The sequence below is a fragment of the Kryptolebias marmoratus genome, linkage group LG13 (assembly GCF_001649575.2).
Source record: "Kryptolebias marmoratus isolate JLee-2015 linkage group LG13, ASM164957v2, whole genome shotgun sequence".
Classification (NCBI taxonomy): Eukaryota; Metazoa; Chordata; class Actinopteri; order Cyprinodontiformes; family Rivulidae; genus Kryptolebias; species Kryptolebias marmoratus.
In genome coordinates this window covers 9,750,092-9,778,091 of record NC_051442.1, presented here as the reverse complement: position 1 = coordinate 9,778,091, position 28,000 = coordinate 9,750,092, and the positions used below count along the sequence as shown (strand labels likewise).

General features: G+C 40.9%; 1 protein-coding gene across 1 annotated transcript; it reads left to right on the top strand.

Annotated features, from left to right (window-relative positions):
- The first annotated feature begins 13,161 nt into the window (after positions 1-13,161).
- smg6 (SMG6 nonsense mediated mRNA decay factor) lies at positions 13,162-26,531 on the top strand. Its single transcript, XM_017437292.3, has 19 exons — positions 13,162-13,264; positions 14,348-16,676; positions 16,798-16,990; positions 17,244-17,354; positions 17,576-17,682; positions 18,377-18,455; positions 19,313-19,423; positions 20,550-20,765; positions 21,150-21,211; positions 21,351-21,496; positions 21,804-21,917; positions 22,169-22,343; positions 22,520-22,739; positions 22,881-23,048; positions 23,142-23,309; positions 23,516-23,660; positions 23,811-24,073; positions 24,232-24,313; positions 24,428-26,531. The coding sequence occupies exons 1-19, from the start codon at positions 13,174-13,176 to the stop codon at positions 24,556-24,558; spliced, it is 4,911 nt and encodes a 1,636-aa protein (XP_017292781.1). The 5' UTR covers positions 13,162-13,173; the 3' UTR covers positions 24,559-26,531.
- Positions 26,532-28,000: the final 1,469 nt, after the last annotated feature.

Here is a 28,000-nt window from a genome sequence, read left to right as displayed (position 1 = left end):
AGACGGGTCGGGAGGGAGGGAGGCTCATTCAAAGATTCACCTACACATGTACGTGCGTATCCCACGTCACTGGACGGAGTGCGGCTATTTATATAAAAGAGGAAGGAAGGAAGAAAGAAAAATAAGAAAGGAGAAGAGTAGCTGTAGTCTGAATCACTGAGCGGGACTTCAAAAAAAGAAGAGGAGAGAGTGAAAATAGTATATCGCTCCAAGATTGGGTCAAAGAGCTGAGCCAAAGAAAACTCGTGTAAAAATAATCGGATCCTTACTAAAAATACTGAGCACAGATCCTGAATGAATCAGGTTCTGGATTCAGATCAGTTTAATAATCTGATCCTTGGATGTTCACAAACTGTTCAACTCTTCTTAAGGCGTCACGTTTCTCCCTGTGTCAAAGGGTGTATTCTTTCTTATTCAGTTTGTTGTACTTTTATTAGAGCGACAAATAAAAGCTTTGGCCGATCAGTTTGGAAAAAAATAAATAAAACCCAACCAATTCTTGAAGGAATGCGTATCGACCGCCTCCTTTCAGCTCAGAGTTTTACACTCTTATACAATATCTGGCGTGATCTGTTAGCGCTTGGAGTGTGTGTTGTGTATGACTCTCAGCTACTACCATAACAGATTTTAGAGTAATATCTAAACAAACTGACTTGGGTATGGCAGTTTTGTGTTAGCTGAGGTCGATCAGCTGTGGCGGCCATCTTTAATTTGGTCGACTCTAAAAGTTATTCAATCCAGTAAATACTTCCTGTTTAGTGGTTCGAGAGACATTTTGCTAACAGACAAACAGCACCGACTCCAGCAGTTTATGCCAAGGTTTTAAGCAATGACATCGCGCAATATGTTGTGCTCAAAGTATGTGTTGGGGATGAATCCCAGCTACCACCACACCAAATTCTATCTCAATATCTCCAAAACTGACTGAGTTATAGCTATTTTTTGTGTGATGTAAGATAGCTTTGCTGCGGCGGCCATCCTAAATCGGGCTGATTCCAAAATTGAATCAGTCGTAGATGCGCATCCAGTGATTACTTCCCGCGAGTTTCATCAAGATCCGTTCAGTGGTTCGTGAGATATTTCGCTAACAGAAGGGACAAACACGTAGACACGAGCCGAAACGCTATCTCTCCGCCCCAGCCTTCTGCGGCGTGTGATAAAGATGGCGGCTGACACCTGTAGTCGAGTCACCTTTAAATTCTGGTCAGCAGGTTTCCAGGCTGAGGAGTGAATCGTGATGTTTGGATGAGGGGATGAATCACCGCAGCTGCCTGAGCTAAATCACTAAATATTTGATGCGGCGCGCGCATACTGTTTATCTGTATTGATTTGAAACTAATTTCAGGGCTTTAAAATATGTCATTCAGGGTCCAAAACCACGCGCACCGACCCCATCTGTCTTCAGAGGAGCTCTGACAGGAGTCGTGTGTGATTAAGTCCGGACACCTTTGTTAAAATTCCACTCACGCGCTCGTGGGGGGGGGAGAGAGGAGATTTTGGGGAGATCCTCGTGCGTAAAAGAGCGTGCGTGTCAGACTTACGTAGGCGGGTCTTCTCAATTCTACGCACTTCGGACAACAGAGGAATGTTTAAAGCGAAGCCACGCAGGAGGTCGGGAACCGAACACCCGCCTCCTGACTCCGGTTCAGGTGTGGAGCAGGACCTGTCGCCCGCGCAGCCCGCCTCCACCCGCCTCCGCGCGCCTCCTCCACCTGGGACTTTTTTTTTTTTTAATAGACGCTGATTTTGCCCCTTCACTAATTGTGCATTTCAAAATAAAAAGTCTTTTAAACTATGATTCATTGCGAGTTAAAGTTAAGTCCTGAGCAACAGCAGCGTGAGTTTAATTAAACATGAACACCGAGAGAAAAAAGAACTGTGGTTTTTAACTTTTAACTATCAGACGAGTTGCACTGCTCTCTCAAACCCAGATTTTGCCCCTCACTGTGTCATTTCAAACTTTTTTTTAAGTTAAATGCCCAGCATTCTTTAAATGAATGCCTATCACCCACTGCCCCTTTTTGCTGGAGGTTTAGACAGAGATCGCCTTTTGTTCAGAAATGACAGTAAGAGTTGTAGCCTTGAGTGTATTGTTATATGGTATCGTGAGATGTTATGCTCAGAGTATGTGTTGTGAATGACTATCAGCTACAAGCACACCAGATTTTATCTGAATATTTGTCAAATTGACTGAGTTAGAACTATTTCTGTGCTGTATGATGTTGATTAGCTCTGGCGGCCATGTTAAATTGAATTGACTCCAAAAGCCAAACAGTTGTAGCTGTACAACCAGTGATTTTTTTCTGAAAGTTTCATTCAAATTAGTCCACTGGTTTCTGAGATATTTTGGTAACAGACAAACAGCGTTGACAGTAAAAATTAAAGCTCAAGATTTAAGCAAAAATATTACACAAAGGAAAGCACTTGGAGTATGTGTCGTGAATGACACTCAGCTACTACCAAACCAAAGTATAGCTGAATATCTGTCAAATTGACTGAGTTATAACTAGTTCTGTGTTGGATAATGTTCATTAGCAATGGCGGCCATGTTAAATTAGATTGACTCCAAAAGTTAATCAGTTTTACATCTACACCCAATGATTATTTTCAGAACGTTATAAGTTAATTTGTTTAATGGTTCATGAGATATTTTGCAAACAGACAAAACAAGTAGACTCCAAAAATCTTTCACAATATGTTAGCACTTGGAGTATGTGTCAGGGATCAGTCTCAGGTACTACCACACCAAACTTTAGGTGAACATCTGTCAGTTTCAATGAGTTATAGCCCTCTGTTTTTTAAGGTCAGTTGGGTGTGGCGGCCACCTTGAATCGGGTTGGCTCCAAAAGTTAATCAGTTGTAGATGCACATCCAATGATTTCTTTCTGCAAGTTTCATTTAAAAAATGTCTTGCGGTTCATGAGATATTTGGGTAACAGACAAGTGCACACACACACACTGGTAAAAACATTATTGGCTGCTTTTGCTTTTTAGCAGTAATGAATGAAAGTTCTCCCTCTTACACATATCGGGTTACATCATCCTCTGCTATGACTAAAGATCAAGGAGCACACTCATTAATCTCCACCTGGGGAGAAGCTTTCAGTTCTCTAAAGGCAATTTATTCAGAGTGGCCTAAGTGTTGATTTGTAGCCTTAAAATCACTCTTCAGCTGTCAAAATGTCTAATATTCAAAGTTTAAGTTGCTCTGTTCTTCAACAGGTGTCAAAATCCTTGATCATAAATGACTAAATTAAGTTTCTTTGTCCAACCAGCTTATGTTGACCTGTTGGTTTGCTCACCGTGTCACTATTCAGTTCTCTGACCACGATCTAACGAGTCATTTATTTACCCCACTCCTTCCTCTTTTTCTCCCTGTTTCCTGTGTGCGTCTTAATGATGCCATGTTTGGCCTTTTAGCCTTTTCGGTTCTGTATGTTGAGTTTCCATCCATCCATCCATTTTCTTTACCCGCTTCTCCATTCCGGGTCACGCGGAGCTGGTGCCTATCCCCAGCAGTCTGTTGAGTTTTGCTATTTTTTTTTTTTTTTTGTATTTTTGTGCATGTTAAAGGTCAAGAAAGTTTCGAAACTCAAATTTTCAACGAAAGAAGATCATTTTCAATCAGGGCCGGGGAGGAAAGCCAGGCACCCCTCTAAACAGCACCACCCCCCAGCTCAATAAAAGACACTGATGAAGGAAGACCGCAGGAAAAGAGTTACCTCGCCCAGAACAGGGATGCCTTGGAGTCCTGCAGTAGATATTTAAAACACAAAATTCAGTCGAAGAGCCACAAAGCTGATCACTTCATGCTGTGAAGTTTGAAACAAGAACATTAAACCTCTTTAGGTCAGGTCTGTGTGCTGATGTCAAAAATTATGCTTAATTTGAAAATGGAGATGCCCAGTTCTTTATATGGACGTCAAACTTCTGTGCAATACAGATTTAAAACACTCCCAATATGGAAAGAGCAACTTGTTGTTCCTCTTATTGCAAGAATTTTTATTTTATTTTGCTTTCAGTACCAATTTAAATTGAGATGGCCGCTACAGCTAAGCAGCCTTGCCAACAAAAAGATGACTCCAACTCGGACAAGACACTGAGCTCAGATTTGGTGTGGTAGTAGCTGGGAGTCATTCAAGGCACATGCTCTGAGCGTGACATCATGAGATTGAGCATAACGAGGATCTGAGTCTAAAACTCTGCGGGCGATATGCATTCCTTCAACGACTGCTGAGAATTTAACTTTTTTTCTGTTTCAGCATAAACTTACTACATAATTTGTCCCAGAAGGGGGAAAAGGTTTGGAAAAACTGAGCTTTCGGTGTCAGAACTAAGCCCATTCCAGGCAATCAAAAAGAAGAATTTGACATGTTGTGGGTTACAGTGTGTATTTCATTTTGCCGGTTTCCTCACGATGCTCTCAACATAAATATGCAAACAGCAGGAATGAGGGAAATGGTGTGAACCAAGGCATTCCCATTTTTTTTGTTTGTTTTTTTTTTTGTTGTTTTTTTCATGTCTGCTATTTTGAAGCACATTTCTTTTAGCCGGACCATTTTAGATGGATGATGTGTGAAATTTCTGACACCAAGCAGTCAGCCCACAGGCCGTATTCAGCATTCAGCTTGCTTCTGTCCCAGAACATGTTCATGAATCAGGATGCAGATTACTTCCTGTTCAGATCCCCTCTGTGTTTGTCATGCCCAGTTGTCGGCTCCTTCCCTGTCTCCTCATCTGTATTCCAAACAGAAAATGCAGTCGGATAAGTGAGGGGGGGGAGAAAAACAAAAAAAAAAACACCCCTCCAGTACCCCCTCCTCTCTATCCTCACAGCCGCCTACCTTACCTTCCCACCTCCCCTCCTCCCATTCTGACTCATACTGAAATCCCAGCGAGCATCTTCTCTCTCTACCCCACCCTCTGCTCTCATTCGTGTTTTCTCTCGCCCTCTCTCTGATTTCCAAGCTGGCTCGAACGCACCGAGCAGGGCAGGAGAGAGGGAGCAAAGGAAAACGACAGAGAGAGGAGGAGGAGGAGGAGGAGGAACAGGAGGAAGAGCGTGTGCTGCCAAAACATGCCCGTAATGAGGAGTCTGTCAAAGAAAGAGTTGAGGAAAAGGAGAAAATGAGTGTGCTGGTGTGTGTGTGTGTGAAAGTGAAAGGAATGTTTGGAAAGAGTGGGTGTTTCTCAGTGGAACCCCTCTCGCCCTCGCCATCCCTTCCCCTCTGCTGCTTCTTGCCCACGAGATTTGTGAAATCACACACAGCAGCAACTCCACATCCGCCCACTCACTCCCTCACACACACACACACACCTATAGGCAGGGACACGGTGCAAACCCATGACTTAGAAACTTTGAACATAGTGTGTGTGTGTGTGTGTGTGTGACTGTTTCTGTTCTTGTGTGATGGAGGCAGAATAAGAAGCACTTCAAGGTGCATGGAGTGGAAGCAGAGTTTAATAATAAAGGGAAACTGGTCTGCAGAAAAAAAATGGCTCATGGTCAGAACTTAAAAACTCTTCCTTCTGGAAGAATTTCACGTTATTACTTTTTGAGCACTGCCGAAAGGCAAACAGGGAGGATAATGTTTTTGCGTGTGTGTGTGTGTGTGCATGTGTTCGTGTGTCTGTCTGTTACTAAAATATCTCACTAATCAGCGAACATGTTTTAATGGTATTTACAGAAATTGGAGTCAACCTAACTAAAGATGGCTGCCATAGCCAACTGACCTTAAGAAACACAAAAATGGCTACAATTCAGTCAGTTTTATAGCTTTTGAGCTAAAATCTGGTGTGGTAGTAACTGAGACTGATCCGCAGTACATATTCTGAGCACTGACAGACTAATCAAGTCCTTTGTTTTTAAAATTAAGCATGAACTATTTGCAGTCAACCCTGTTTGTCTGTTAGCAAAATAGCTCATGAACCACGAGACAGGTTTCAATGAAACCTCCAGGAAATAATCATTAGATGGACGTCTACAACTCATTCACTTTTGGAGCCAACCCAGTTCAAGATGGCTGCTACTGCCAACTGAAGTTAGGAAAAAAACAAAGTTGGCTATAAATCAGTCATTATAAATCAGTTTCAAGGGTTGACCATCATGACTGCAACTGCATCATTTCTGAACAGATGATCTAATATTCTGTCTTAAAAAAACATCAAATGACTCCTTTTTGATGTTTTGCCTGTTAGAGCTCCGTTGATCTTCTTCTCTGCTCTCATTTACATCATATCTCTCTGAGGCTACCCAAACGTTTGCTCTACCATTATTCTCTCTCACTGACATGTGTCACAGGAGCTAATTAAACCACCTTAGTAAAATTAACTTACCCGGAATGACACAACAAGATTATACCCGTGATCTCATTAGAGAGTTTGTGCAAACTGCGCCTTGAAAGGATCGTCAACAAACCCATGTGGCATCGTCTCCTCATCTGCTGCAACTCCAACAGTGACTCACACAAAACTTCACAACATTATGCCAAAGTCATATGCTGGATGTAATTAGCATGCAATGCCAGTTTGGTGTGCGTGTGAAAGCGTGGGGAGCCGTCTGTGAATGTATACACCCGCTGTCGCTCCTAGATTCAGTGCGTCTGTTTGCTCGAGTTCAACATGATTGAGGGTTTATTTTATTTTTGTTATTATTGTTGTTCAAATTACTCAAAATTATTTAGTAGGCATATGGGTCTGTAGTCCTGTGTCAAACCCACATCATGTCCTGATGTAATGGAGACTCACATACATGATCTTGTTAAATCCAAACAGAAATCTTAATGTCTGAAAATCTGATGTCCAAATAACACGTCAGTTCATGGCTTCACAGGTCCATTTTTAATCAACTGATCAAGTTTAATCAAATTTCAGAATAAAGAAACAAGATCATGATGAATGTCTCTTGGATCTACTTATTTTCAGCTGCAGATTTAAAGCTTCCTGGTTTCAACAATTAAAGAGAGAGTTTGGACATTTTGAAGGCGCTTTATAATATCGCATTTGCATAAACTACTATGAAAATTTGGAGATTTGAGCAAATTGTAAACTTAATAATATAAAAAGAAGAAGCACAATCTCAAACTATCACTTAAGCCACCATTAAATACAGATTTTACAAAACAATTTTTTTGATTTTTCCGTTCCTAAAAACAGCCTTGTACACAAGGCACCGCTTCAAGAAACGTCTTCATCTACACGGAAACACTGAAAACAGCTGTAGAAACTATTCCGGGCCTGTTTGTGGTGCTGTAACGCTACCATAAAAATACACCAAAAACAGGAAACAAGGCCAGGAGCATGTGCATAAAGCCTGCGGGTTGAGTGTGAAATGTAAACACAACAGAAGAAGAGGAAGTCATAGGTTAGATTAAAGATGGGACTATGACATCATCCTTTTTGAAACGTTGCTTTTTGCTGTTCACACAAAAACACCAGGGTGGCCTTTTAAGGATTTTTTCACTCTGGAGCCTGATTTCAAAAGAATACAGCTTCAGGGCATCTAAAATGCCCTTTCTGTGTGGATGCAAGGCTGAAACTGTAAACAACTTTTGTGTATTCACAAAAAAAATAATATTCCTATACGGATAACCCCTTAAACAGCTGAAAGTTAGTGGGGGGTTTTTTAAACTATGATGTACCCAGTCACAGAGCAAAGCTGGTTGAGGAATGAACAAAAAGGGAAACTTCTTGGACTTCTCAAAGTCCTGACTTTTACTCGTTTTATAAAAAAAGTAAATTGTGTTTAATAGATTGGTTCAAAATTAAACTGACCATTGTCAAGAATTTTGGTCACATGTCCAACATGGATTATGACAGAAGCTCATTGATGGAAAGAAAAGGTTTCTGCTCAGGGTAAAACTTGACATTCAGACATATTTTAAATGTACTCCGTAAACCATTTCAAATCTGTATACATAACTGGGTTTCCTAATTTTACGTAACTGGGCTCAGATAGGGACACTATACCACAGGAGGCTGACGTGACACAGAAATGTTTCTCTAACGGAGAAACAGACTGTGAGGAATCTGAGATTATAACGTTCTGTTCTATGTACTCAGTACATAAAATATGACCAAACTTTGATCAAACCAGGCCATGAAATGCAGCCACTGACTTCCACAGCTCCAATCTGTGTATAGTTCTGCCTCGGATCTTTGTTTGAAACTTTATTTTCTGTTCAGCTGCATTATTGACTCATCACCCCATGTGGTCCATGTCATATTGTCTTTTCATTCATTCCTCCCCTGTCGCTCCCTCTCCCTTCCTTTTTATTTTGTGAATTACACATTAAAACCCTCCTGACATGGATATACTCCAAATATCTAGAGCCAGCATTTATGCGTCACACAAGCCTCTGGCCTCAGTCTTTTTTTTTTTTTTGTCTCTGTCTTCAATTCAATGCAGGGCCTGTTATTTCGTGTTTCTCTCACCGCTTGAGATGTGAAACCAATTTCACCTCACTTTTTTATTTTCATTTACTTTTAATTGTAACCCGGTCGCAGCATTTTCATTCTGCTCCATCCTCGACTCCCACTGACTGTATTCCCCCATCTGTCCTCCTCCTGATCTGCTCCAGTCATCTCTAAAAAGTCATCTCTTCCCACTTGACAGTGTCCCACATGGAAGAGACAAAAAAAAAGGAGAAAAGGAGAAGGATAGAAAAGGAGTGAAATGAGATGGGGGCAGGAGAAATGGAGACATGATTGGACTGGTGAAACCCCCTCCTGGTGTCTGAGATTTACCTGCTTCCCCCGCGTTTCTCATCTGTATTCATGGTCTCTCCTCTCCTCCCGTCTCATGTCTTCTCACCTCTCTCCCTTTGTCCCCCCCCCACCCTCCTCCCCTCCCGTCCCTGCCTCCCCCTCTCTGTCCTTCGGTGGCTCTTGTCATCCTGCATTGCTCCACCTGCACTGTGGTGCAGCACTGACAATCAGAACTCTGAAAACACACACACAAACACGCACACACACTGGGAGACACACGCCCACTACTTCCGGCAACCCCCCCTCCTCCTCCTCCGTTTTTCTTTTCTTTTTTTTTCACATCTCTCCACACTGCAGACACGAAACATTCTACAACCTCTGGTTTTCCAGTGCTTCATCAGAATACACGGGTTGTAGAACATTAAAATGAAAAGAAGTCCGCATACATGTACAGTTTATGTTTTATGCCTCGCAAAAATTCAAGTAATCAAAAAAGAGAGAGTTATTAGTATCTGATAGAATATCATAATTAGTGTGCTGTTATTGATTAATAAAAAATGGTAAATGGACTGCATTCAAATAGCGCGTTTATAATTGTGTTAATTTGAAATACTCTTTCATGCTCTCATTCACACACACACAGACACACACGCTGGTCAGCAGATGGAGGCCAATGTAGGGTTCAATGCCTCAAATGTAGGGAGGCCAGGTTTGAACCGACATCCTTTTTTGTTGACTGACAGTCGCCATTCCTCTAAAGCTACAGCCACCCAACAACAATAATAACTGTGAACATTTAAATCTTTGTTTCAGTGTTTTGTAGTTACTTTAAATATGAAATGCTCAACTGGAATATGAAGAATAAAAACCAAAAAAAATAGCATCAATAAGCAAAAATGCACCACATTAAAAAAAAAAAAAACCTTAAAGTGATAGTTCAGTTTTTTTTTAAATGGGGTTATATGTCTTATCTGTTGTACTGTAGATAACTCTGTTTTAAAACAGCTCCGGTCACAAAAATAATGTAACAGGTCATGCAAATGCTACCTTTACGCCTGTCAGGATTTGGGTATTTTGAGTTATTTTTTGATCTTTTGTTTGATTTTCATGATCTTGTACTTTTGTGTGTTCTTGGGATCCTTTTGTTTTTTTAATTTGCTCTTGTATAGTCCTGTTCCCTCTGTGTGCCATCATTCACTCTCCCTCAGTTATCTCCTTGGTGTTTTTCCAGTCAGCTGGCCACGCCCACTCCACCTGTTCCCCATTACCTGTCACTCCAGCTGCAATCAATGTCCCACTCACCCTCAGCCTTTATATTCGGTCACTTCCATCTCATTGTTGTTGGGTTTTATGCCACAGTCAGGTTCTGCTTCTTGTATCTATTGTTTTGCTGCCTCATCAGCATTTTGTTTTTGTGAATCAGTTTTTGTTTTGGAAGAAGATGAGTTTGTGTTCCTTTCCACACAACCTGATAAGTTTTCTGTTATCCAATTATTTGCATCGAATACTATGATCATTCAAATAGAAATACGCTGCAATGACCAACCACAGTGCAGTCTGTGCTAATGAGGCAAGAATTTGTGCCACCATCTTGGTAGGTGCCACGTGGAATTTTTAGTAACTGTCAGCATGACAGCAATCCATAAATTTCTGAGGAAACAAAATAATTTAAGAAGCCCAATGTTTTGCCATTAATTATCAGAAACTGAACTGCAGGTGTTATGTTTAACCTTTCTTTAGAAAGCCTATTCTGATACACTGTATTATTACACCAGGGTAGCCGCTCTCTTAACTAGAGTGCTTTAGTTATTGTAAAGCAGGATACTGGAGGTAGGCATGTACCTAACTGCAAATATTTGATATGACACTTTTTTTTTTAAATAATAGTCATTAGTCCCGCTTATTATATGTATAAGTTTAAGTTATGCAAATGCAATTAATTACAGACACTGGTAGCAGAGCTCTGGTTAGACTAAGAAGACATGCAAAGTACTCAATTACTTAAAGATTGTGTACTGGCTTAGCTAGAGTGATTACAGCACTTGGTAATTTGATCAGGTTGTGGTAGCTTTAATGGGTCTGCATTTTGTCGCCACTAACGCTTGACCAGGTTCGTTGGGAGGCTCATTACGGCACACTCTCATCCCCTGTATTCACAATAGGCATGATATATTTAAAAATAAAATAAAATAAGGTTTTAAGAATGCGTGACTTCGACATGTGAACAATACACAGTGTTAGGCGAAGCACCTAGAAAGATAGCGTAGCACCGTCTGTGGCTATTCTGTTTCAGTGGCTTGCACAAATAAGGACAGCAGCCATTTTCTGTAGCACTTCCCAAATAGTGCTAGCTGTTTTACTGCTAATAGAGCTAGCTCATGGAATAGCTAGCAATTCTGGAATAACTGTGTATTCAAAACTAACAGTGATGTAAAAGTTTATAAAATACCATTTCCATGAACTGCTATGAATTTTTGAAGACTGGAGTTGTTTTAAGTCAGCAGCATTTTACTTTAGACTTTGCCCCAGTTTGGATTAGCTTGTCAACCCAGTCAGAATAAATCTTTGTTTCTCCAAATTGATGCCGTTCGTGGAGCCATTCAACAGGTAAGACACGGAACCGCACTTCAGAAGATCTGAACTATCCCTTTGATATTCGGTAAAAAAAAAACGGTAAAAAAGCAAATGAATATTAGATTTTCTTTTTCAGCTTTGGCTACTGTTTGCAAAATAGGCAAAAGGGACATTTTTATTAGGAGATATGTATACAACACAAGTGGATTCCATCCATTATATAATGTAAATAATCCTAGTACTTCTGCTGAATAATTTAGCGACATGATGCTGATGTAACATATCAAGAACTTCTGGATGAAGAATCATTTATGAGAGACTATAGGAAGGATGGGATCTTCTGTCCCTTTAACTGGGTGTTGCTAGGGAAATGAAGCTGCTTACTTTAACATCAGCCACACAGTTTTAAAAAACTCTTCGTGTTCCAACTCATATGAGCATGCATGCACACAAACACACACACACAGCTCCCTTCCAAGTCAGTTCACTTCCAAGTGATGACTGGAAGACAGAGAAAATAGGAGAAAGAACATGGTGCGCCACATTAATAAATGATTAAATCACTTCAAAGTAGATAGGACAAGAAAGTTTGTTGTTGAGCCAATCCCAAAGGTAAAATATGATCAAACTTGCATCATGTAATCAACCCTGACATCTAGTGGACACTGTACAGTAGGATTCATACATGTTGTAGTAAGATCTCTTTCAGCCTGTTTCTTTATATAATGTGTAGACCATTTAAAGCTGCTTCCCTCAGGTCTCATATGTAGATTATGGCCTACGTAATAGTTACATAACTACACTTTTAACTTTAAGTTCACACAATTTGTCAAACTGTGAAAGAGGTCATGTAAAAAAACAGAACTGTTCATGTGCAAATCATTTTAAAGCAAATCTCAGCTCTAATTGGAAAAATAATAAGAACAAGTGTGTTTTTAGCTTATTGTTTAAATAGATTGGGGGTGAAATCAAAGTTGTCTGTCTTCTTTTCAATGAGTAGGAAGCATCTGTTGAAAGTCTGAGTCAATTGAATGATTCTCCCCATAAAGCATTTAGGTTAGAGTTTCTTTGTTGTATCAGAAACAATTATGTAGTACATTACACAAAGACCTAAAAAGCCTGACCAAAACCCACAATTGCTTTGTTTAGTTCACAATATCACATTAATGTCCTGCAATATTATACAGAAGAAAGTGTTATTATGATTGTGTACATAGTCACACTTAGGTTGGTAGGGCACTTAAAAACAAGTTTATTATTTCCAAACATAAAACTAAAGGGGTGGGGACACATTTTAACAAACTACAAAATCTGATAAAATAGATAAAACATGATATCTGTGCCACCTGTCTATAAAAAATGAAGCCAATCAAACTCATTAATCTTCAATTACAAAGACACATCAGACCATGTGTGATCGTCAGGCATGAAGAGGTCCCTTCATTATTATCATAAACTACAAGAAGAAACGGATTTTATCAGGCCATGTGATTAAATATGTGCCTCCTGTCAAATGAAAATCAAGTTGCACAAACAGATCAGTCTTTGGCTGCAAAGATACTTCACATCATGTCTACTAACTCCAGGAAGTTTGAACTTGATCCTCCTTTTCCGACAGAAACTAGGAGATAGGTGGAGGACAGATTATTTCAGGGATAACTTCCTTGGCAAGACACCTGTCAAAAACTTTGCAAGGGCATGAGATAATATTTATTTTCCTACATGCCCCGTAAGAGGTTCGGTAGCGTACAGCTCAAAGCGTTTTTAATGATTAAAAAAAAACAAAAACAAAACTGGACTACATTTCCCAAAGGTCTGCGCTACAAAAATTCTTCGGTTTTAAAATTGGTCCAGTTGGGCAACCGTAGTTGTTGTGTTTTCGAGAAGACGAAGATGGCGACCGAACTGGACAGAGTGCGAATCTCAGCTGCGGAACTGCGAGCTGAAGCTTCGTATTCGGCCAACATCACCGACTGTGTGAGAGGTGAGAGGCTCCGAGTCGTGTGTTTCGAATAAAAACAAAAGTCCGTGCGGGAAAAGTGACCGGATTAAAGCGAAACAGCAATCCAAGTTGACGGAAAGTGACGCACGGATTGAGTTGCTAAGTTTGTAAGCGGCTAATGTTGTTAGCGACGAGCTTTGTGCTTGTTTTGCTCTTCAGTTTGTTTTACCCTCCCGCTTCAAATCAAAAGCGATTTATTTACCCTCGACTTAATTTCTTTGTTTGTCATTGCTCATATTACTCATTTTAGTTTTCTCTGTTCCGTTTTAGTCAAAAAGTGTGCCCTTTTTTTAGTTATACCGTTGAACGGGAAGCCCGACATTTAACGTTAGTTAATTTTAAGTAACGTTACAAATTCGTTACAATTACCTTCTCAACGAAAAAAATAAAGAATATTCCTTTTAAAATACCTTGTTTTTGAGATTGTAACCATGTACACCTGTTCAGTTAACCTTTATAGCCAATACTAATCGCATGTTATTTACAAGAATTTGAATTTAGGTATGTCAATTTATTTTCGAAGTTGTACTGAAATGTTGTACAGTAAAATAATCAAACAATGCAGTAAAACACGTCAATGCACTAAACAAAGTCGAATATAACACAAAATAATCAGAAATTAATAAAAACTATTTCAAATTGATAAATAAAAGTTTATTTTCAGATGTTATCAGAGCTCAAAAGGAGTTAAATTAAGCTGTCAGGCCTTTTTATAGAGTCACATACCAATAAAAAGAGGGGAGTGTATTAATTATAATTAATTTTATAAGTTGTTCTGTGGAATGAGAACAACTGTTATTAAGCTGCAGTTTGGGCTGAAATATACAAGAGCATCTGTTTTTGTTTTTTAGTTTTGAGTGTTCCTGCTAAAGTGTTGTGAAGTAAAAGTAAGCTTAATTATAATAATCTTTTCAAGAAACTTAAGACAACCCATTTAGAGTCTTTTAAACTATCAGTAGCAATTTTGAAGCTAAATGTTTGGTCTTTAAAATGTAAGAATGGAATTGATGCTGCTATTTAATGCCTGAAATCTAACTTCTTTGTCTTAATCGTCACTTTCTGCAGAGGAGCAACAAGAACTTCATGCTCACAAGCAGCATAAAAAGCGTGACGCTAAACGTCCTGATCTGCAGCGTTACAAACCAGCAGCCGGACCCGGACGGCGTCATCGGGATAGTGAGGAAGGAGAAAGTGCTCCGAATGATCCCCTGAAAGCAAAATCCCAACAGTTTGATGAATCGTCTCAGGGTGAGAAAAAGAGAGTTTCTGAAAACGTTTCGGAGAAGCAGGAGTGCACAGAGAGTGGGTCCGGCATCAGAAATAGGGAAGAAGACCGAATGAGAGGTGATGGCAGTAATGCCCAGGCTCAAACGAATGCAAATGATAAGAAAGTGCTTGGTGAAAATGACCAAGAACATCAAGAAACCGCTGGAGCTCCTAAACCTACAAAGAAAGCCCGCAAACCAGACAGAGAGTTTTACCAACCCGGGAGCCGCAGGAGTAACCCGGGAAAGGACTTTGTTGTTGTGGATAAGCCGCCCCCAAGGAAGCAAGAGCCAAACTTGGAGCCAGAATCTCATCTGAGTCCAGGGAAAAGGGAGGGGAATGAAAAAAAATCTCCACCCAAGCAGGGAGGAAAAGATAAAGTAAAAGCTGTTCAGGAGACTGTAAAATTGTCTAATCGCAACGAGGAAACTAGAGAACAAGGAAACAAAAAAGTGGAAACGACTCCATTACCTGTTGATACTTCAGTGGACAAAATTACAAGCAAAGTTGAAAAACTTGCCATAAAAGAGAAAGGTAAACTGGAGCATGCAAATAAAGACAGAGCTCAAACTGAAGAAACCAAGGATGATGAAGAAAAACCGGATAAGAAGAGAGAGAGGGGAAACCGCAGGCGGAGGGGAGCGGAGAGAGAGAAAGAGAGAAATCTTGAGTCTAAGAGAGAAGATGAAGCAGGCCGGGGCGCAAAAAGCAACCAGAGAAAACCTGAGAAGGACAAAGACAAGAGAGCGCCAGATGCAGATGGGAGGAGGAACGAGAAGACTAAAGAAATGCACCAAAGCAGACGAAAAGATAATCACAGAGAAAACAGAAAGATAAATGACAACAACAGCAGCTGCAGAGATGGTGAAAAAGGTCCCAAAACGGACAGCAATTTCGACAAGGCCGTGGGACAGGGGGATCAACACAGATCGAACGTACAAGTCACCACACCGTCCTCGAAACGCTACTCCAAATCAGACATCCGACACTCGCGGAACAGAGCTTACAGCAGTAGCTCGGCTAGCAGTGTGACCAGCCAGGACGGTCCAAGGCGGCAACTGGACATGGAGAGTACCAAATGGCCGCGTCGCGACCCAGGCCAAAAGAAGAAAGAGGGGATGGATAACAACGAGGAGAAAAGGAGGCACTTGCAAAGCTGGACGAGCAACAAAGACTCATCCTCGGAATCGCTAGACAGGACTCGGATGTGTGACAGAGAAGAAGAGAAGAGGCGAAGAAGGAGAAGAAGAGGCGGGGAGGAGGACATGAGCACAGAGAGACAAAAAGAGGAGGGCAGGACACAGACCTGTAACAAAGGTGGAGGTCAGGGAATCCTAAGAGTTTCTTTAGACAAACAGTCCAGTACCTCGTCACACAGCGGAGACGCACAGAATCGGAAGCAAGCCGCAGCTTCTCGGGGCAGAGGTGGGATCCTGGTGCTTCCAACCTGTACGGACATCTCCAAGTCACCTGAGGTGGGACAGAGGCTTTTTTCTGGTGGATTCAGGGGAGGAGCAGCTGGCAGAAATCGGGGAGGCCGAGGTGGAGGAGTGAGACGACTTTGGGATCCTAATAACCCAGATCAGAAACCTGCTCTTTCTAGCACTCAAGCGTCTCAGTATTCATCCCTCAAACAGCCCGTGTATCTCCAGACTGGGACCGCGTACGGACAGCTTCACTTTCTGGACACAGATGACGAGGTAGCAGGCAGCCCTCCGGTGACACAAGGGGAACCCTTTCAATCCCAGCAGGCAGCTGCAATGGCTTACTACAAATTCCAAAACTCCGACAACCCCTACTGCTACCCTGTGCCCAACAGTAGCCCCCATAATTCCAACCCCACCGCCAGCCCGCGCTACCCCTATCCTTACAATATGGGGCCATACCAGATGGCTCACCCTAATGGTATGTACCCAGGCCCTGGACCGTTTGGGGGGAGTTACAGGGGAGCAGGTTATTCTCAGTCAGGTGTGGGAGGCGGGCTGACATTTGAAGAAGCAGAGCAACAAACCAGAGGGGAGCTAGGGAGGCTGCTGAAGGCTGCCGACGCACACGAGCTTCAGCTCAGCAATCTGCTCTCCAGGGACAAACTGAGTGCCGATGGACTGGATCGCATGCCGCAGCTCAGGTGAGCATTTGCTGCTTTTTGTTAATGCTTTCTGTATTTTATCTCTGTTCGTCAATTTTTAGTAAAGTAAGTGCCACATTCAAAAAGCACCGCCTTTTGTACTTTTTAACCTCCTTTCAAGATCGGACCTCTTGGGACTGTACGAGCGGATCATCCTGACAGACATCGAGTTTTCCGACTCCCAAAACGTGGATCAGGCCTTGTGGAAGAATGTGTTTTACCAGGTCATAGAGCGCTTCCGGCAGCTGCTCAAAGACCCTGCCTATGATAGCATCCCTGATATCAGGAACATGCTGCTCACACTTCTGGATGAGGTAACAAACATGAAAATTTATTATATTTTCATGATTGATCGCAAAAATTCTATTGCTCATTATGTAAATATGTAAAGTATTTTTTACATTCTTGATATGGAGACCATAATTATATCTAAATTTGTTTAATAACTTTTTAATAGTAATTAAATTGCAGTAACTATGACTGACAAGGACGTCTTTTATATGCTAATCAGTTTGGTTAAGATGACAAGTTATGTATTTTTATTTTTCCCATGCCTGTGTTTTACAGGGAGCACTGTTCTTTGACACGCTGCTTCAGAAGCTGCAGACTGTGTACCAGTTCACATTAGAGGACTACATGGACGGAATCGCTATCAGAGCTCGCCCGTTACGCAAAACGGTACATCAACACCACTCATACTCCACATGTGTGTGTTCTTAACCTGTGGTCGAAGTTCTAATACTGTAATATCCTCAAAAAATAACTTATAGATAATACATGTGCAGACAGTTCTGTAAGAATTCATGTCTTTTTATTTAGTTTAATATTATATCTCACCTTTTATTTCTGTGCAAAGGCAATTCATTTATTTTGTGTGTGTGACTTTGGGATTTTTTTAGGTAAAATATGCACTTATTAGTGCACAGCGCTGTATGATTTGTCAGGGAGATATCGCACGGTATCGGGAACAAGCCACCAACTCTGCAAACTACGGCAAGGCTCGCAGGTGAGGAGGGTTTCCATTGATCCTTAGTCTTAAATTGCTGATAAAATGTGTTTTTGTAATGTGTGGAACTAATATCAGACCATTTCTGTTGTTTGGTTGGGGTTCGTCACAATCCGAACACACAGTTACACACATTATTAGATGTCGCTGGGTTTGGTTAGCAGCTGCTACAGTGTGTCCAGTTTGTCATGACAAACTTTCTGATTCAGCTTTGTTTGTTTTGATTTTTTTTTCCAATAGTTTGTCTTAAAATTTAAATTTACCACTGAGTGGCATCAGAAGCAAAAATGAAAGCCTTAATCTAATTAATCTTAACCTGCATAAATCTTGGGTTGCCTTTTTTGTTTGTTGTGAAATTTCACTTTATGCTAGTAGGTTAAAAAAGAAGTCTTTGACTAAATTGTTGGGCTGCAGCATTAAAATCTTGTAACTTTCAAGTCCAAGACTAAACAGTCAGGACAGTTGTTCTTTTTAGGAAGAGGTTTTATCCATTTACTTTCTACTAGTTAATTATGAATACATTTACTGCAGGTTCCTTTAGGATTCTTGGAATTTGCAGACGTGTTTGTTAAAGACAAAGGAAAACGTTCTATCTGTAAATTATATAGGACTTAACTTAAAGGCAGGACCTAAAATTGTTCCCCTTTTTTATTATTTTGACATGTCATGACTTCATACTTTGATTTTATCTCAGCTGGTACCTGAAAGCCAAGCAGATTGCCCCCAAAAACGGGCGACCGTATAACCAGCTGGCCCTGTTGGCAGTTTATACAGTAAGTGATTGTGAATACCGTGTTCGGACATTATCCTTGTTTTTAAACTGAGGCTCCGAGCTTCGGGTTATTTCAGTTTTGAATGTGACTGCTAAATTAGGATTCTACCCTAAAGCGGTGGACCTCAGGGTTATCCTAATTTGATTTTCATCAGTAGTTATAAATCTGTGCTACATGAAAACTTTAAATAATGTCTAATGCTTAGAGTAACAGCAAGGTAAAGGAAAATCCTTTTATGCCAAGAATACCTGGTGGATTGTTCTAAAATTCATTTAATTTATCGCAAGTACTATTTATTACTGCTACACCTGTACTATATTTATATATTAGTCTTCCAAAATGCTGAAAACAGTAGAGCTTTGAGGTTTTAGAAAGTGTAGAAAACAAAAAGAAGTGGCTCATAAGCCAAAGTGTAGCTCATGAATTTTAACATCTTATGATTCTTCTGTATTTGTATGAGGATGGTCACCATTAGAGCGGGAACAGCGACATTTATTGATTCTTCTGTGATGGTTTTGCCTCCGTCAGAAGCACATATGTTGTAAATGTTGATTCCCCAGCTGTTTTACATATTGGCCCGGCGTGACGATTCACTGTTGGCTAAAAGGAGCTAAGTCATCAATAATGTCATTAATTCCATTTGTACTTTAGCAGCGTTAAAAGGTCAAAATGTTTTCTGCGTGAAACGTCTATTAAGTAAATGGGTTTGACCTTTTTATGATTGATTATTTTGCATCAAGACATGGAACAAATGAAAACTACAACAGTACTATGAGTAATGATTTGTCAGTGCCCAACCTGAGAGTTCTTCTGTTTTTTTTTTTATTTCACTCCCCTTCAATTTCTCTCACCTGCAGAAGCGGAAGATAGACGCCGTGTATTATTATATGCGCAGCTTGGCAGCCTCCAACCCCATTCTGACTGCAAAGGAAAGCCTGATGAGTTTGTTCGAGGAAGCCAAGCGGAAGGTAAGATGCCCACGGAAATGTCTGACATAAATCCACAGCTCTGACAGGAAACCATCACATAGGACGGCCGTGCTTGAGCTGTAGGAACGTGGTTCAGGAAACGCAACATTTTTGTTTTCACACGAGTTCAGGGTTCAAACCGGTGCTGGAAACCTTTAAAAAGGCTCAAGTTTTATTGTGATAGTTTCAAGATTTGGAAAGGCCAACTTACAAGTTTACTAAATTAGTTTCTGATGTAATAGTTAACCTTTTAGATTAAAATAAATAATTTGACCTGTAGTCCAGATGACTCAGAAATGTTACCTGCCACTCTGAAGCTCTGCCTGTGGTTTCTTAGATTCTGTTCAGTATTTGGCATTTGTATAAATGTTATTTAAAAAAATACTCAAGAACATGATTGCCTTTATGAAATACTGACATATTTAATAAAAATATTACAATTAAAGTCATTAGTTGGTTTATTATGTCATATTAGCGCAGACATTTTTTTATTATCATAAAGTATGCTAGAAAAATGGCACATTCTGAAACTTTGTTGTGTTTGCCTTTTAATTTCTCACTCTTTTGTAAACATTCTGTAATATTTATCGTTTTAGTTCCTTGAGAAAAAATGTGATTTCATGAAATGAGGAGGAGAAATCTTAAATATAAACACACAGTTGGAGAACTTGTTCTATATTACTCCAACAAAGTGATGGAAAATTGCTGAAAAAGTAAAAAATAAAAAGCTTAAAGTGTCTGAATTTGACCCTGCATGTTTGGATACTAGAGTTCAGGTGTAACTCTGAACTCCGGACAAAAACAATTGTTTTAATCTTATTGAAAGTCTGCCACAGGAAATGTGTGTCATTATGAAACTAAAGCAAGAAAAAAAGTCACATTTAGTCTGCCTTTTTGCTGACTTTATTTTTTCGTCTGGAAACTATCAGCGATCAGAAGTAATAAGTTGAACAGGAAAGATTTTACAATACAGTTTTATGTTATTGCAGGACTATTCTTCTATGCTTGTGTTTCTAGTTGTAAATTATTAATTTCTTTAATAAATGATATAATTTACTTAGCTGTTCTTTACAACGAGCAGCGAAGGAAGTGCTTCTTGCTTACAGATCGTGTTTTTCTCTCACAGGCAGAACAGCTTGAGCGAAGAAAGAGGCAGGAGCACGAAGGAGGCTCTCAGGGCCCGCCGGTGCGGAGGAGAGGGCGAGGGGACGACGGAGCGCGTGTGGAGGTTTGGATCCGTCCCAGCGGACGAACGGCAACGTCGTCCTCACAGAGAGGGGGCAGTGAGTCCAGCAGGGACTCGGAGCAGGACGGCGAGCTGGGGAGCCTGAGCGCTGCTGACGTGAGAGCGCTTTCTTCTCTTTCACACACCCTCTCATGGTTCATGTTTCTTTCCATGTGTGCACTTGAAGAAACCCTTTTGTATGTGCATAATATTTTATTTTCACTTAATTTTTTTTTAAGAAACACATTTGTGTTTTTTATAGGAGCCTGGGCGTTTTTGTGTCCTTTTTAGTTGATTTCCTTCTAATTATATTAAAATACTGAGAGCTTCTAAACGTTTACGTCAGCTCTTTTACTGCTCCTTGGTCTTTGTCAGTGAGTAATGATGTGCGTCTTCCTGTCCTGTGCTGTTTTGGTGATTTTGTACCTGGATGAGATAATTACTAAAAGGATTAATAATGGTTTTATTTTTGTCTTTGACCTTTTTTTTTTTCCTCTATAGCTGAATAAGCGGTTCATTCTGAGTTTCCTGCATGCACACGGGAAGCTCTTCACTAAAGTGGGGTGAGTAATGTCTCGTGTTTGCCAGCTTTTGTTTTTGTACACTTTAATGTGTTTCAATGAAGAGTGTAAATGTTCCTGTGTTTGCCTTGGTGTGTGTGCCTTGGTGTGTGTGTGTGTGTGTTTGTTTTTACCGACCCAGAATGGAATCGTTCCCTGCAGTGGCGAGCCGTGTTTTACAGGAGTTCAGAACGCTCCTCCAGCACGGCCCTTCGCTGCTGGGCTGTACAAACATGCTGCAGATCATCACCATCAACATGTTTGCCATACATAATGCCCACGGCAGAGGTAAAACTACACTCACAGAAAGACACACTCAATTAGAATCATCTTCAGATGTTATACTGATTTACTTGTTCACACAAAAGAATACAAACACATGGCTGGCCAACCTGCTTTCACACTTTTATTTAGCAGATTGGTATATATTTGTTTGTTACAAAAAGGAGCAAAATTTAACTTGGTTTAAAAAATGTATATATATTTTTTTGTCAGGGTGTTTTAGTTTGAAGTTCAGTGGCTGTGAATACACATTTAAAATGAACACACATTGCAACTTTTGCACACAAGTCACTCGTTTTCATTTGTGTTTCAGGTGAAGAAGAGGACGTCCGCTCCGTTTTACTCGAGCAGAGCACCGCTCTGGGCCTCGGGATGTTCGCTCTGCTGGTGCAGCACTGCACAGAGCTTCTCAAAGACACCCCTGCAGGTACACTCTCAACAAACCCTACACCAATTTGATCAAACTCATTATTTTTGTCTTATTTTTGTCTCAGATAAATTGAAAAGTACAAGGTTTGTATGTTCCTGACTCACGATGTGAAGCATCCACACAAAAGTCACACTTACGTGTAAGAGTGTGTGAGTCATTGTGCTGCTGTTCGCTTACTTTACCAACCAATGAATTATTGGGTGGTGGAGTTGAAGAAGTTCTTTTTTTCCTCCTTCTTCTTTTTTTAGGGCAAGTCCCCATGGCAGATGGGGATGAGGAGGGTAAAACAGAAGAGCTGGAGGGGATGGTCAGAGTCTCTGCCTTCCCACTGAACCTGAAAGAAATGTTGCCGAGCATCAAAGTCTGGTCTGACTGGATGTTGGGACATCCAGACGAGTGGAACCCACCTCCATGCAGTTTAGAGTGAGTACTTCTAATTTACAATACTTGTTTTTTGCTACTTAAAGGCAGTGAAAGTAGAAGTGTTTGTTTTTGAGCAGATGGTGCAAAACAGCTTTTTTATCGACCATTTGCTGCTGTAAACAAAGCAAAACCCATCATGCAAACAGCTATTAACTGTGGTTTTTCTTACTCTGAAGGTGCAGTCCTGATGTTTGGCAGTGCCTCGCTGACTTGTGTAATGTCCTGGCACATGTGGACCACGAGGAAGTGCCTCTGTACAAAGTTGACAGTGATGAAGGCGAGGGAGATGAGGAGCTGTCGTTGCTCCAGCTGAAGGAAGACAAGCTGCTTGCTGGCTTCGTACCTCTGTTAGCTGCACCGCAGGAGCCGTGTTACACAGATAAACACACTGACATGGTGAGTGGAGAGGAAACGTTTGTTTCATTGTGCAGTTTTCGTTTGCATTATGCAGTAACAATGGACGTGTTTGGTTTGCACATTTTAATCTTCCACTACATGTGTGCTCATGTACATATGACCTTCATCCTCTTTCCTCAGGCGATAGCAGCAGATTGTAAGAGGGTGACGGTGCTGAAGTACTTTCTGGAGGCTCTGTGTGGACAGGAAGAGCCTCTGCTGGCTTTCAAGGGAGGCAAATACATCTCTGTTGCAACTTGTCCTCCACCTCAACACTCAGACACAAGGAGCAGGGAGAATTCAGAGGAGGTGACTGCTTCTCTCCCACTACTACCGCTTCAACCCCCTCCCCCAAACAACATGCTGGGATAAAGTCGTCGTTGTTCTGTGTCTGTTCTGCAGGCCGATGACGTCATACTCGAGGCAGAGTCGTCTCTCTCTGCATCAGACGGAGAGGAGGATTTTGAGGAGGCGGGAGATAGTGAGAATGACATCAGAGAGCTGAAGGCACGACGCCACGCACTCGCTAACGAACTGGCTCAGCAGCAGAAGCGCAGGGACAAAATACAGGTAGAACTGGCAGATTCATTAAATGCCATTAGATTTGCATCAAGCTAACGCAAATAACACGCATCAAAAGTTGTATTTAATTGGGAAAAACTCTGTAAACCAGTGTTAAATTTTCCTCACCTTACTTTGTGGAAACGTCTCAGATATGTAAACTGAGCTTTGGGAACGTTGAGTTTCATGTTAGTTTTGATGTGTGTTTGTTCCAGGCCGTGCTGCAAACTGGTGGGCAGCTGGAACTGGAAGTAAGGCCCCTGTTTTTGGTCCCAGATACCAATGGGTTCATTGATCACTTAGAAGGCCTGAAAAAACTCCTTCAGTGTGGAACATACATAATAGTTGTACCGCTCATTGGTAAGAAAAAAAACTAAAATTTATTCAAAGAAAGACAATTGCATAAAGGATTAAACTACTTAGTTCTTACAAAAAGCAGACATTTTGTTGTTAGAACTACTCTTTATTTTCTTGTTCTCTCATTAGTTTTTGTTTTATTTTTTCTGCCAGTGATCACAGAGTTGGATGGCTTGGCTAAAGGCCAGGACCCCTTTGGTGGAGGAGTGGGGTCAGCTGTGCGCTGCACCGGCTGTCGCAGCACCTATAACACTGGTGTGGCCCACATGCGAGCCGTGCAGGAAAAGGCTCGGTCAGCAGTGACTTTCTTAGAGAAAGGATTCGAAGCCAGGGAACAGTGCCTAAGAGCTCTGACAAGCCGAGGAAATCAGCTCGAGTCTATTGCCTTCCGCAGTGAGGACACCTCTGGACAACAGGTAGGAACTTTACTATATAAAAGTGTCACTTAACAAAGAGTTGTTTTTTTGTTTGTTTTTTACTGAGAAGCAGCTGTCAGTGCTAATAAACATCACTATTTGCATCATTTTTTTTAAAGTTCTTTAATCTTTGTTGACTGTCTCTTTTTTTCCTTCAGGGTAACAATGATGATGTCATCTTGTCCTGCTGTCTTCACTACTGCAAAGACAAAGCAAAAGACTTCATGCCGCCTCAGAAAAGTATGCAACACAAAGCGTCAGTTGTTCTCACTTTTGCAAACGCATCGCTTGAGTAAATGTGAACACCTTCTGAATAACTTTGTGCTTTTCTTTGGCTCCCCGCTTCATAAACAGATGGGACAGTGAGGCTCCAGAGAGAGGTGGTGCTCCTCACAGACGATCGCAACCTGCGGGTCAAAGCTTTGACCCGCAACGTGCCCGTGAGAGACATTCCTTCCTTCCTCAGCTGGGCTAAAGTGGGCTGAGCCACACTCACCTGGAATAAAAAGGATCCCAACTGCTGAAGCCTGCTTGTCACTCAGGAGAGAGGACACACTTAAAGCAGAGGAAGAAGAAGAGGAGAAGCTGGGTAGAGGAAATGATAATAAAGAACCACTTCTTAAGGAATACAAGCAAATGAAGTGTAGGGTGGTGTTAATGAGGTTCCTCCTCCCCATAAGGAGAGTGTGAGTGTGTGTATGTGTTAAGGTCCCTGAGCTTCCCCTTTAAAGAGTTAGGAAGACTTAAAAGTTTCCAAAAGGTCGGAAGAGAAAGGAAGTAAAACGGAGGGATTAGATTTATTGGGTTGCTGTGTGCAAAAACCTGCGCCTGATTTAGCGTGCACTCTGCGAAGCAGGATTAAAATTTGAAGCAGATGATGGAATGAAAACAGAGGGAGGCTGTCTATAGTCATTTGTTTGATTAAAGGCGGCGGTGATGAAGGGTACGAGTGGTGCTTCGATGCCTCTGTAAAAAGGCCCAGGCTTGGACTGTTTGGCCTCTAAAACAGAGCTGAGAGCACAGCAGGGACAGAGATCCAGCTGAAAGATCTGTGTCAGGAGAGTAAAAACAGGGCTGCTTGTCTTGAGGATTAAGAGCCCTTGCGTGGAATGGTCACTTGGAGGGAATCTGATGAAGGTTTGGGGTTTCCTGCTCACCCAGGAAATCCCCGTTTGGCAGCTTTGCTCGGCAGCTTCGTTTGTCCCTCCAGCTTGATGCTAACAAGCTGTTGTTGTGTTTTTGTTGTAAGAAACCTTCGAGCCTGCAACAAAAACATCTATTTTTTCTAATTTTCCTTTTTTCCTCAGATCATGTGTACAATATTGTTTATCTTGGGTGGCATTTCTCCGTTTTATTTTTCTATATCTGATAACGAGCTTCTGCAAAGGTTTGTCAAAGTGAGCAGCGTGAATCATAAATTAGGTGCATTTTTATTTGATGTGGGTGCAAGCGTATTTGTAAATATATAATTTGTTGGGGTTTTTTTCAACAGTGTAACAGATGGATTAGGTTGTTGGGTTGCATTAGGTTTTCATTGAAACCTACAACACATAAATCAACACATTTTGCTTTTGTTTTACTTCAGTCAGCCACAATGCCAGGTGATGCTTTTATCAAGAAGAAATGTTGTTGTTTTTTTTTTTCCTTCTCCACAACCATTGGTATTTTTTGTAGTTTTCGGTTTGTAACACAACAGTTTGCCTCCTTGTATGTTTCTTTACTCATCGATGCCTCCCACTCTTCAGTGATTTTTGTCAGAAAAAAAAATACATATGATATGTAAAATGTCCATTTTGGTCAGTCGCACCAACACATAATGTGTTGTGGTAACAAATACTGAACACAAAAGTGACTTTGCTTGTCCTTTTATTGGTTTTGAAGTTTACTTTTTAAGTTGCGTCCATATTTGTTCTTGGTGTGAATCTTAAACTGCTTGATGCTGTATAATCGGCATCATCTCCACCTGAGTCCTCTGTTTTGTTGCATCAGTTTGTCTGTTTCTAAATAAGTTTATTGACGTTTATTTCAAACAATGTTCTGCACCTTTTCAGCTAGTTTCCATAAGCGACTGATATTATTGTGTGAAGCAGTCAGAAAGGTGTTTTCATTGCTGTCCTTAGTGGCTTTGTGACGAGTTTAGTGTTTGAGCAAATGTAATATAAGTGGCTATTCTGATCTAGTTTTTCTTTTTGTCAAATCTATTGTTTCTCTGTCATCGATGTTCAAAAGAAAACCATAAAAGTGTTGTCTTCAACAACATCAACAGCTCTTCCATCATACTTCATTTCTCCAGGAAATTGAAACAGAGAAACAGCATGTATAATGCACATGGAAGCAATTTGTTTTTATTATTGTTTGCAATTTGTGCTTCTTTATCTGAATGGGTTTTCTGTGAAGAATGCAAGTAAATATGATTTTTGTTTGTTTTTAATTAATAAAACCTTTTCCTTTTGCAGTACTTTGCAGAATTGGACATTCTTAAGTTCTTATTTTAAGTGTTGTGGTCGTGGCAGTAAGTAAAAAGAGGAAGTTTGTTGCTAAAATTAAAATGGCATCGTTGACATGACTATAAAAGAACAGTTCCTGTTTTATCACAAGAAATGGGGTTATAGAGTGATTTTAATACATAGTCAGTGATGCACCAAATCTTAAGATGTGTGAAGGAAGGTGTAACATAATTCTAAGATCTTTTTCTATCAAGACTCAGCTTCTTACCATGTGTTAGGATTACTGTTTTATATCGGTGCTTTTTATGTGCTGATGATCAGTTAATTGTGTTTTTGATCAGCTGAATTTGACTGCTACTTGCCTTCCTACACACCACTGAAGTAGTGAGGGTTTAGTTGAAGAGTCGACCCCTTTTTCTGTTTTAAGGACAGTGACAAGATCACTGCACCAACCTGCCAGCTTCCACAGGCCTGGCAGGTCAGGGATCTTAGCTGTTTGTAGAGCCGTGCTCCTCTTAAACAGATTTATTGTACATGTTGCTTTCGGTGATCTGCTGGAGCAGCAACTCCAGTTTAGGGGATGGATGATCACTGTCCTCGCCAGGGCCTTAACTTTCCACAACTTCTCCATTTTCTTCAGTCAGCCCTCAATGTTTCCTCGCTGTCTGTGCGGATCGTCACATCTCTCGCCCTTTTCCGTAGTTGTTGACCACCTTTAAGTCTGGACTTTAATCTGGAAGCCCTATGTGATTTGGCCCTATTGTGTTCCACAACCTCTGTTTAAACTTTGGGACTTGCAGCTCAAATTCAGCTCATCTGTACTTGTAAAGAGAAGCCCTAGAAATTAGAAGGACCGCTCAAAACCCCTTAAAGTATGTCACCTTGGAAGCAAAATCTAAAGAAATGATGGGGTTGACTCAAGACTTCTGCACAGTACTGTGCGTATAGTTCGGCTGTGTTAGGGACAGATAGTTCTGCAGCCTATCCATCCGTATCCTTTGCTTCAGCGCATGGATACAGACCACACAGGCAGGCCCTGATTCTCATCATCATCATGACAACAGCGATGCCAGGCAACCAATCAAATCCCAGTGTATCCTCTCCTGGATGCTGATTGGTCTCCCGGCCTTCAGCCTGTTGTGGAATGTCCATCTTTAACCTCTCTGCTGCCATGCACATTGGATTTTACCCCTTGTGTTTTCTCACTTCGCATTAGGCTACAGCCTTTCTCAGAAAAAAAAATGATACCATATTATTTGTTTTGATAAATGGTCACGCTTCGGCTTAAGGCACGATCAGGAAAATGCAAGAATTTAAAACACAACTACAGCCCAGCTGGTGTTGTATATATCATATATGCTACAAAGGCATGCTTTATAATATATGCAAAGTGCTAATAACACAGATAAGAAGAGGTTCTTTGAAAGTACACCAGACATTTACCTGGATAAATGGCTCTACAGTTCCCCTTCATGGGAGA

What these genes read in the sequence shown, in the direction of transcription:
- smg6 (XM_017437292.3), top strand. Translation starts at nt 13,174, where the DNA reads ATGGCGACCGAACTGGACAGAGTGCGAATCTCAGCTGCGGAACTGCGA. An exon ending in CATCACCGACTGTGTGAGAG is followed by an intron (nt 13,265 to 14,347) that starts GTGAGAGGCTCC and finishes CACTTTCTGCAG; the next exon opens with AGGAGCAACAAGAACTTCAT. An exon ending in GCAGGGAGAATTCAGAGGAG is followed by an intron (nt 23,049 to 23,141) that starts GTGACTGCTTCT and finishes TCTGTTCTGCAG; the next exon opens with GCCGATGACGTCATACTCGA.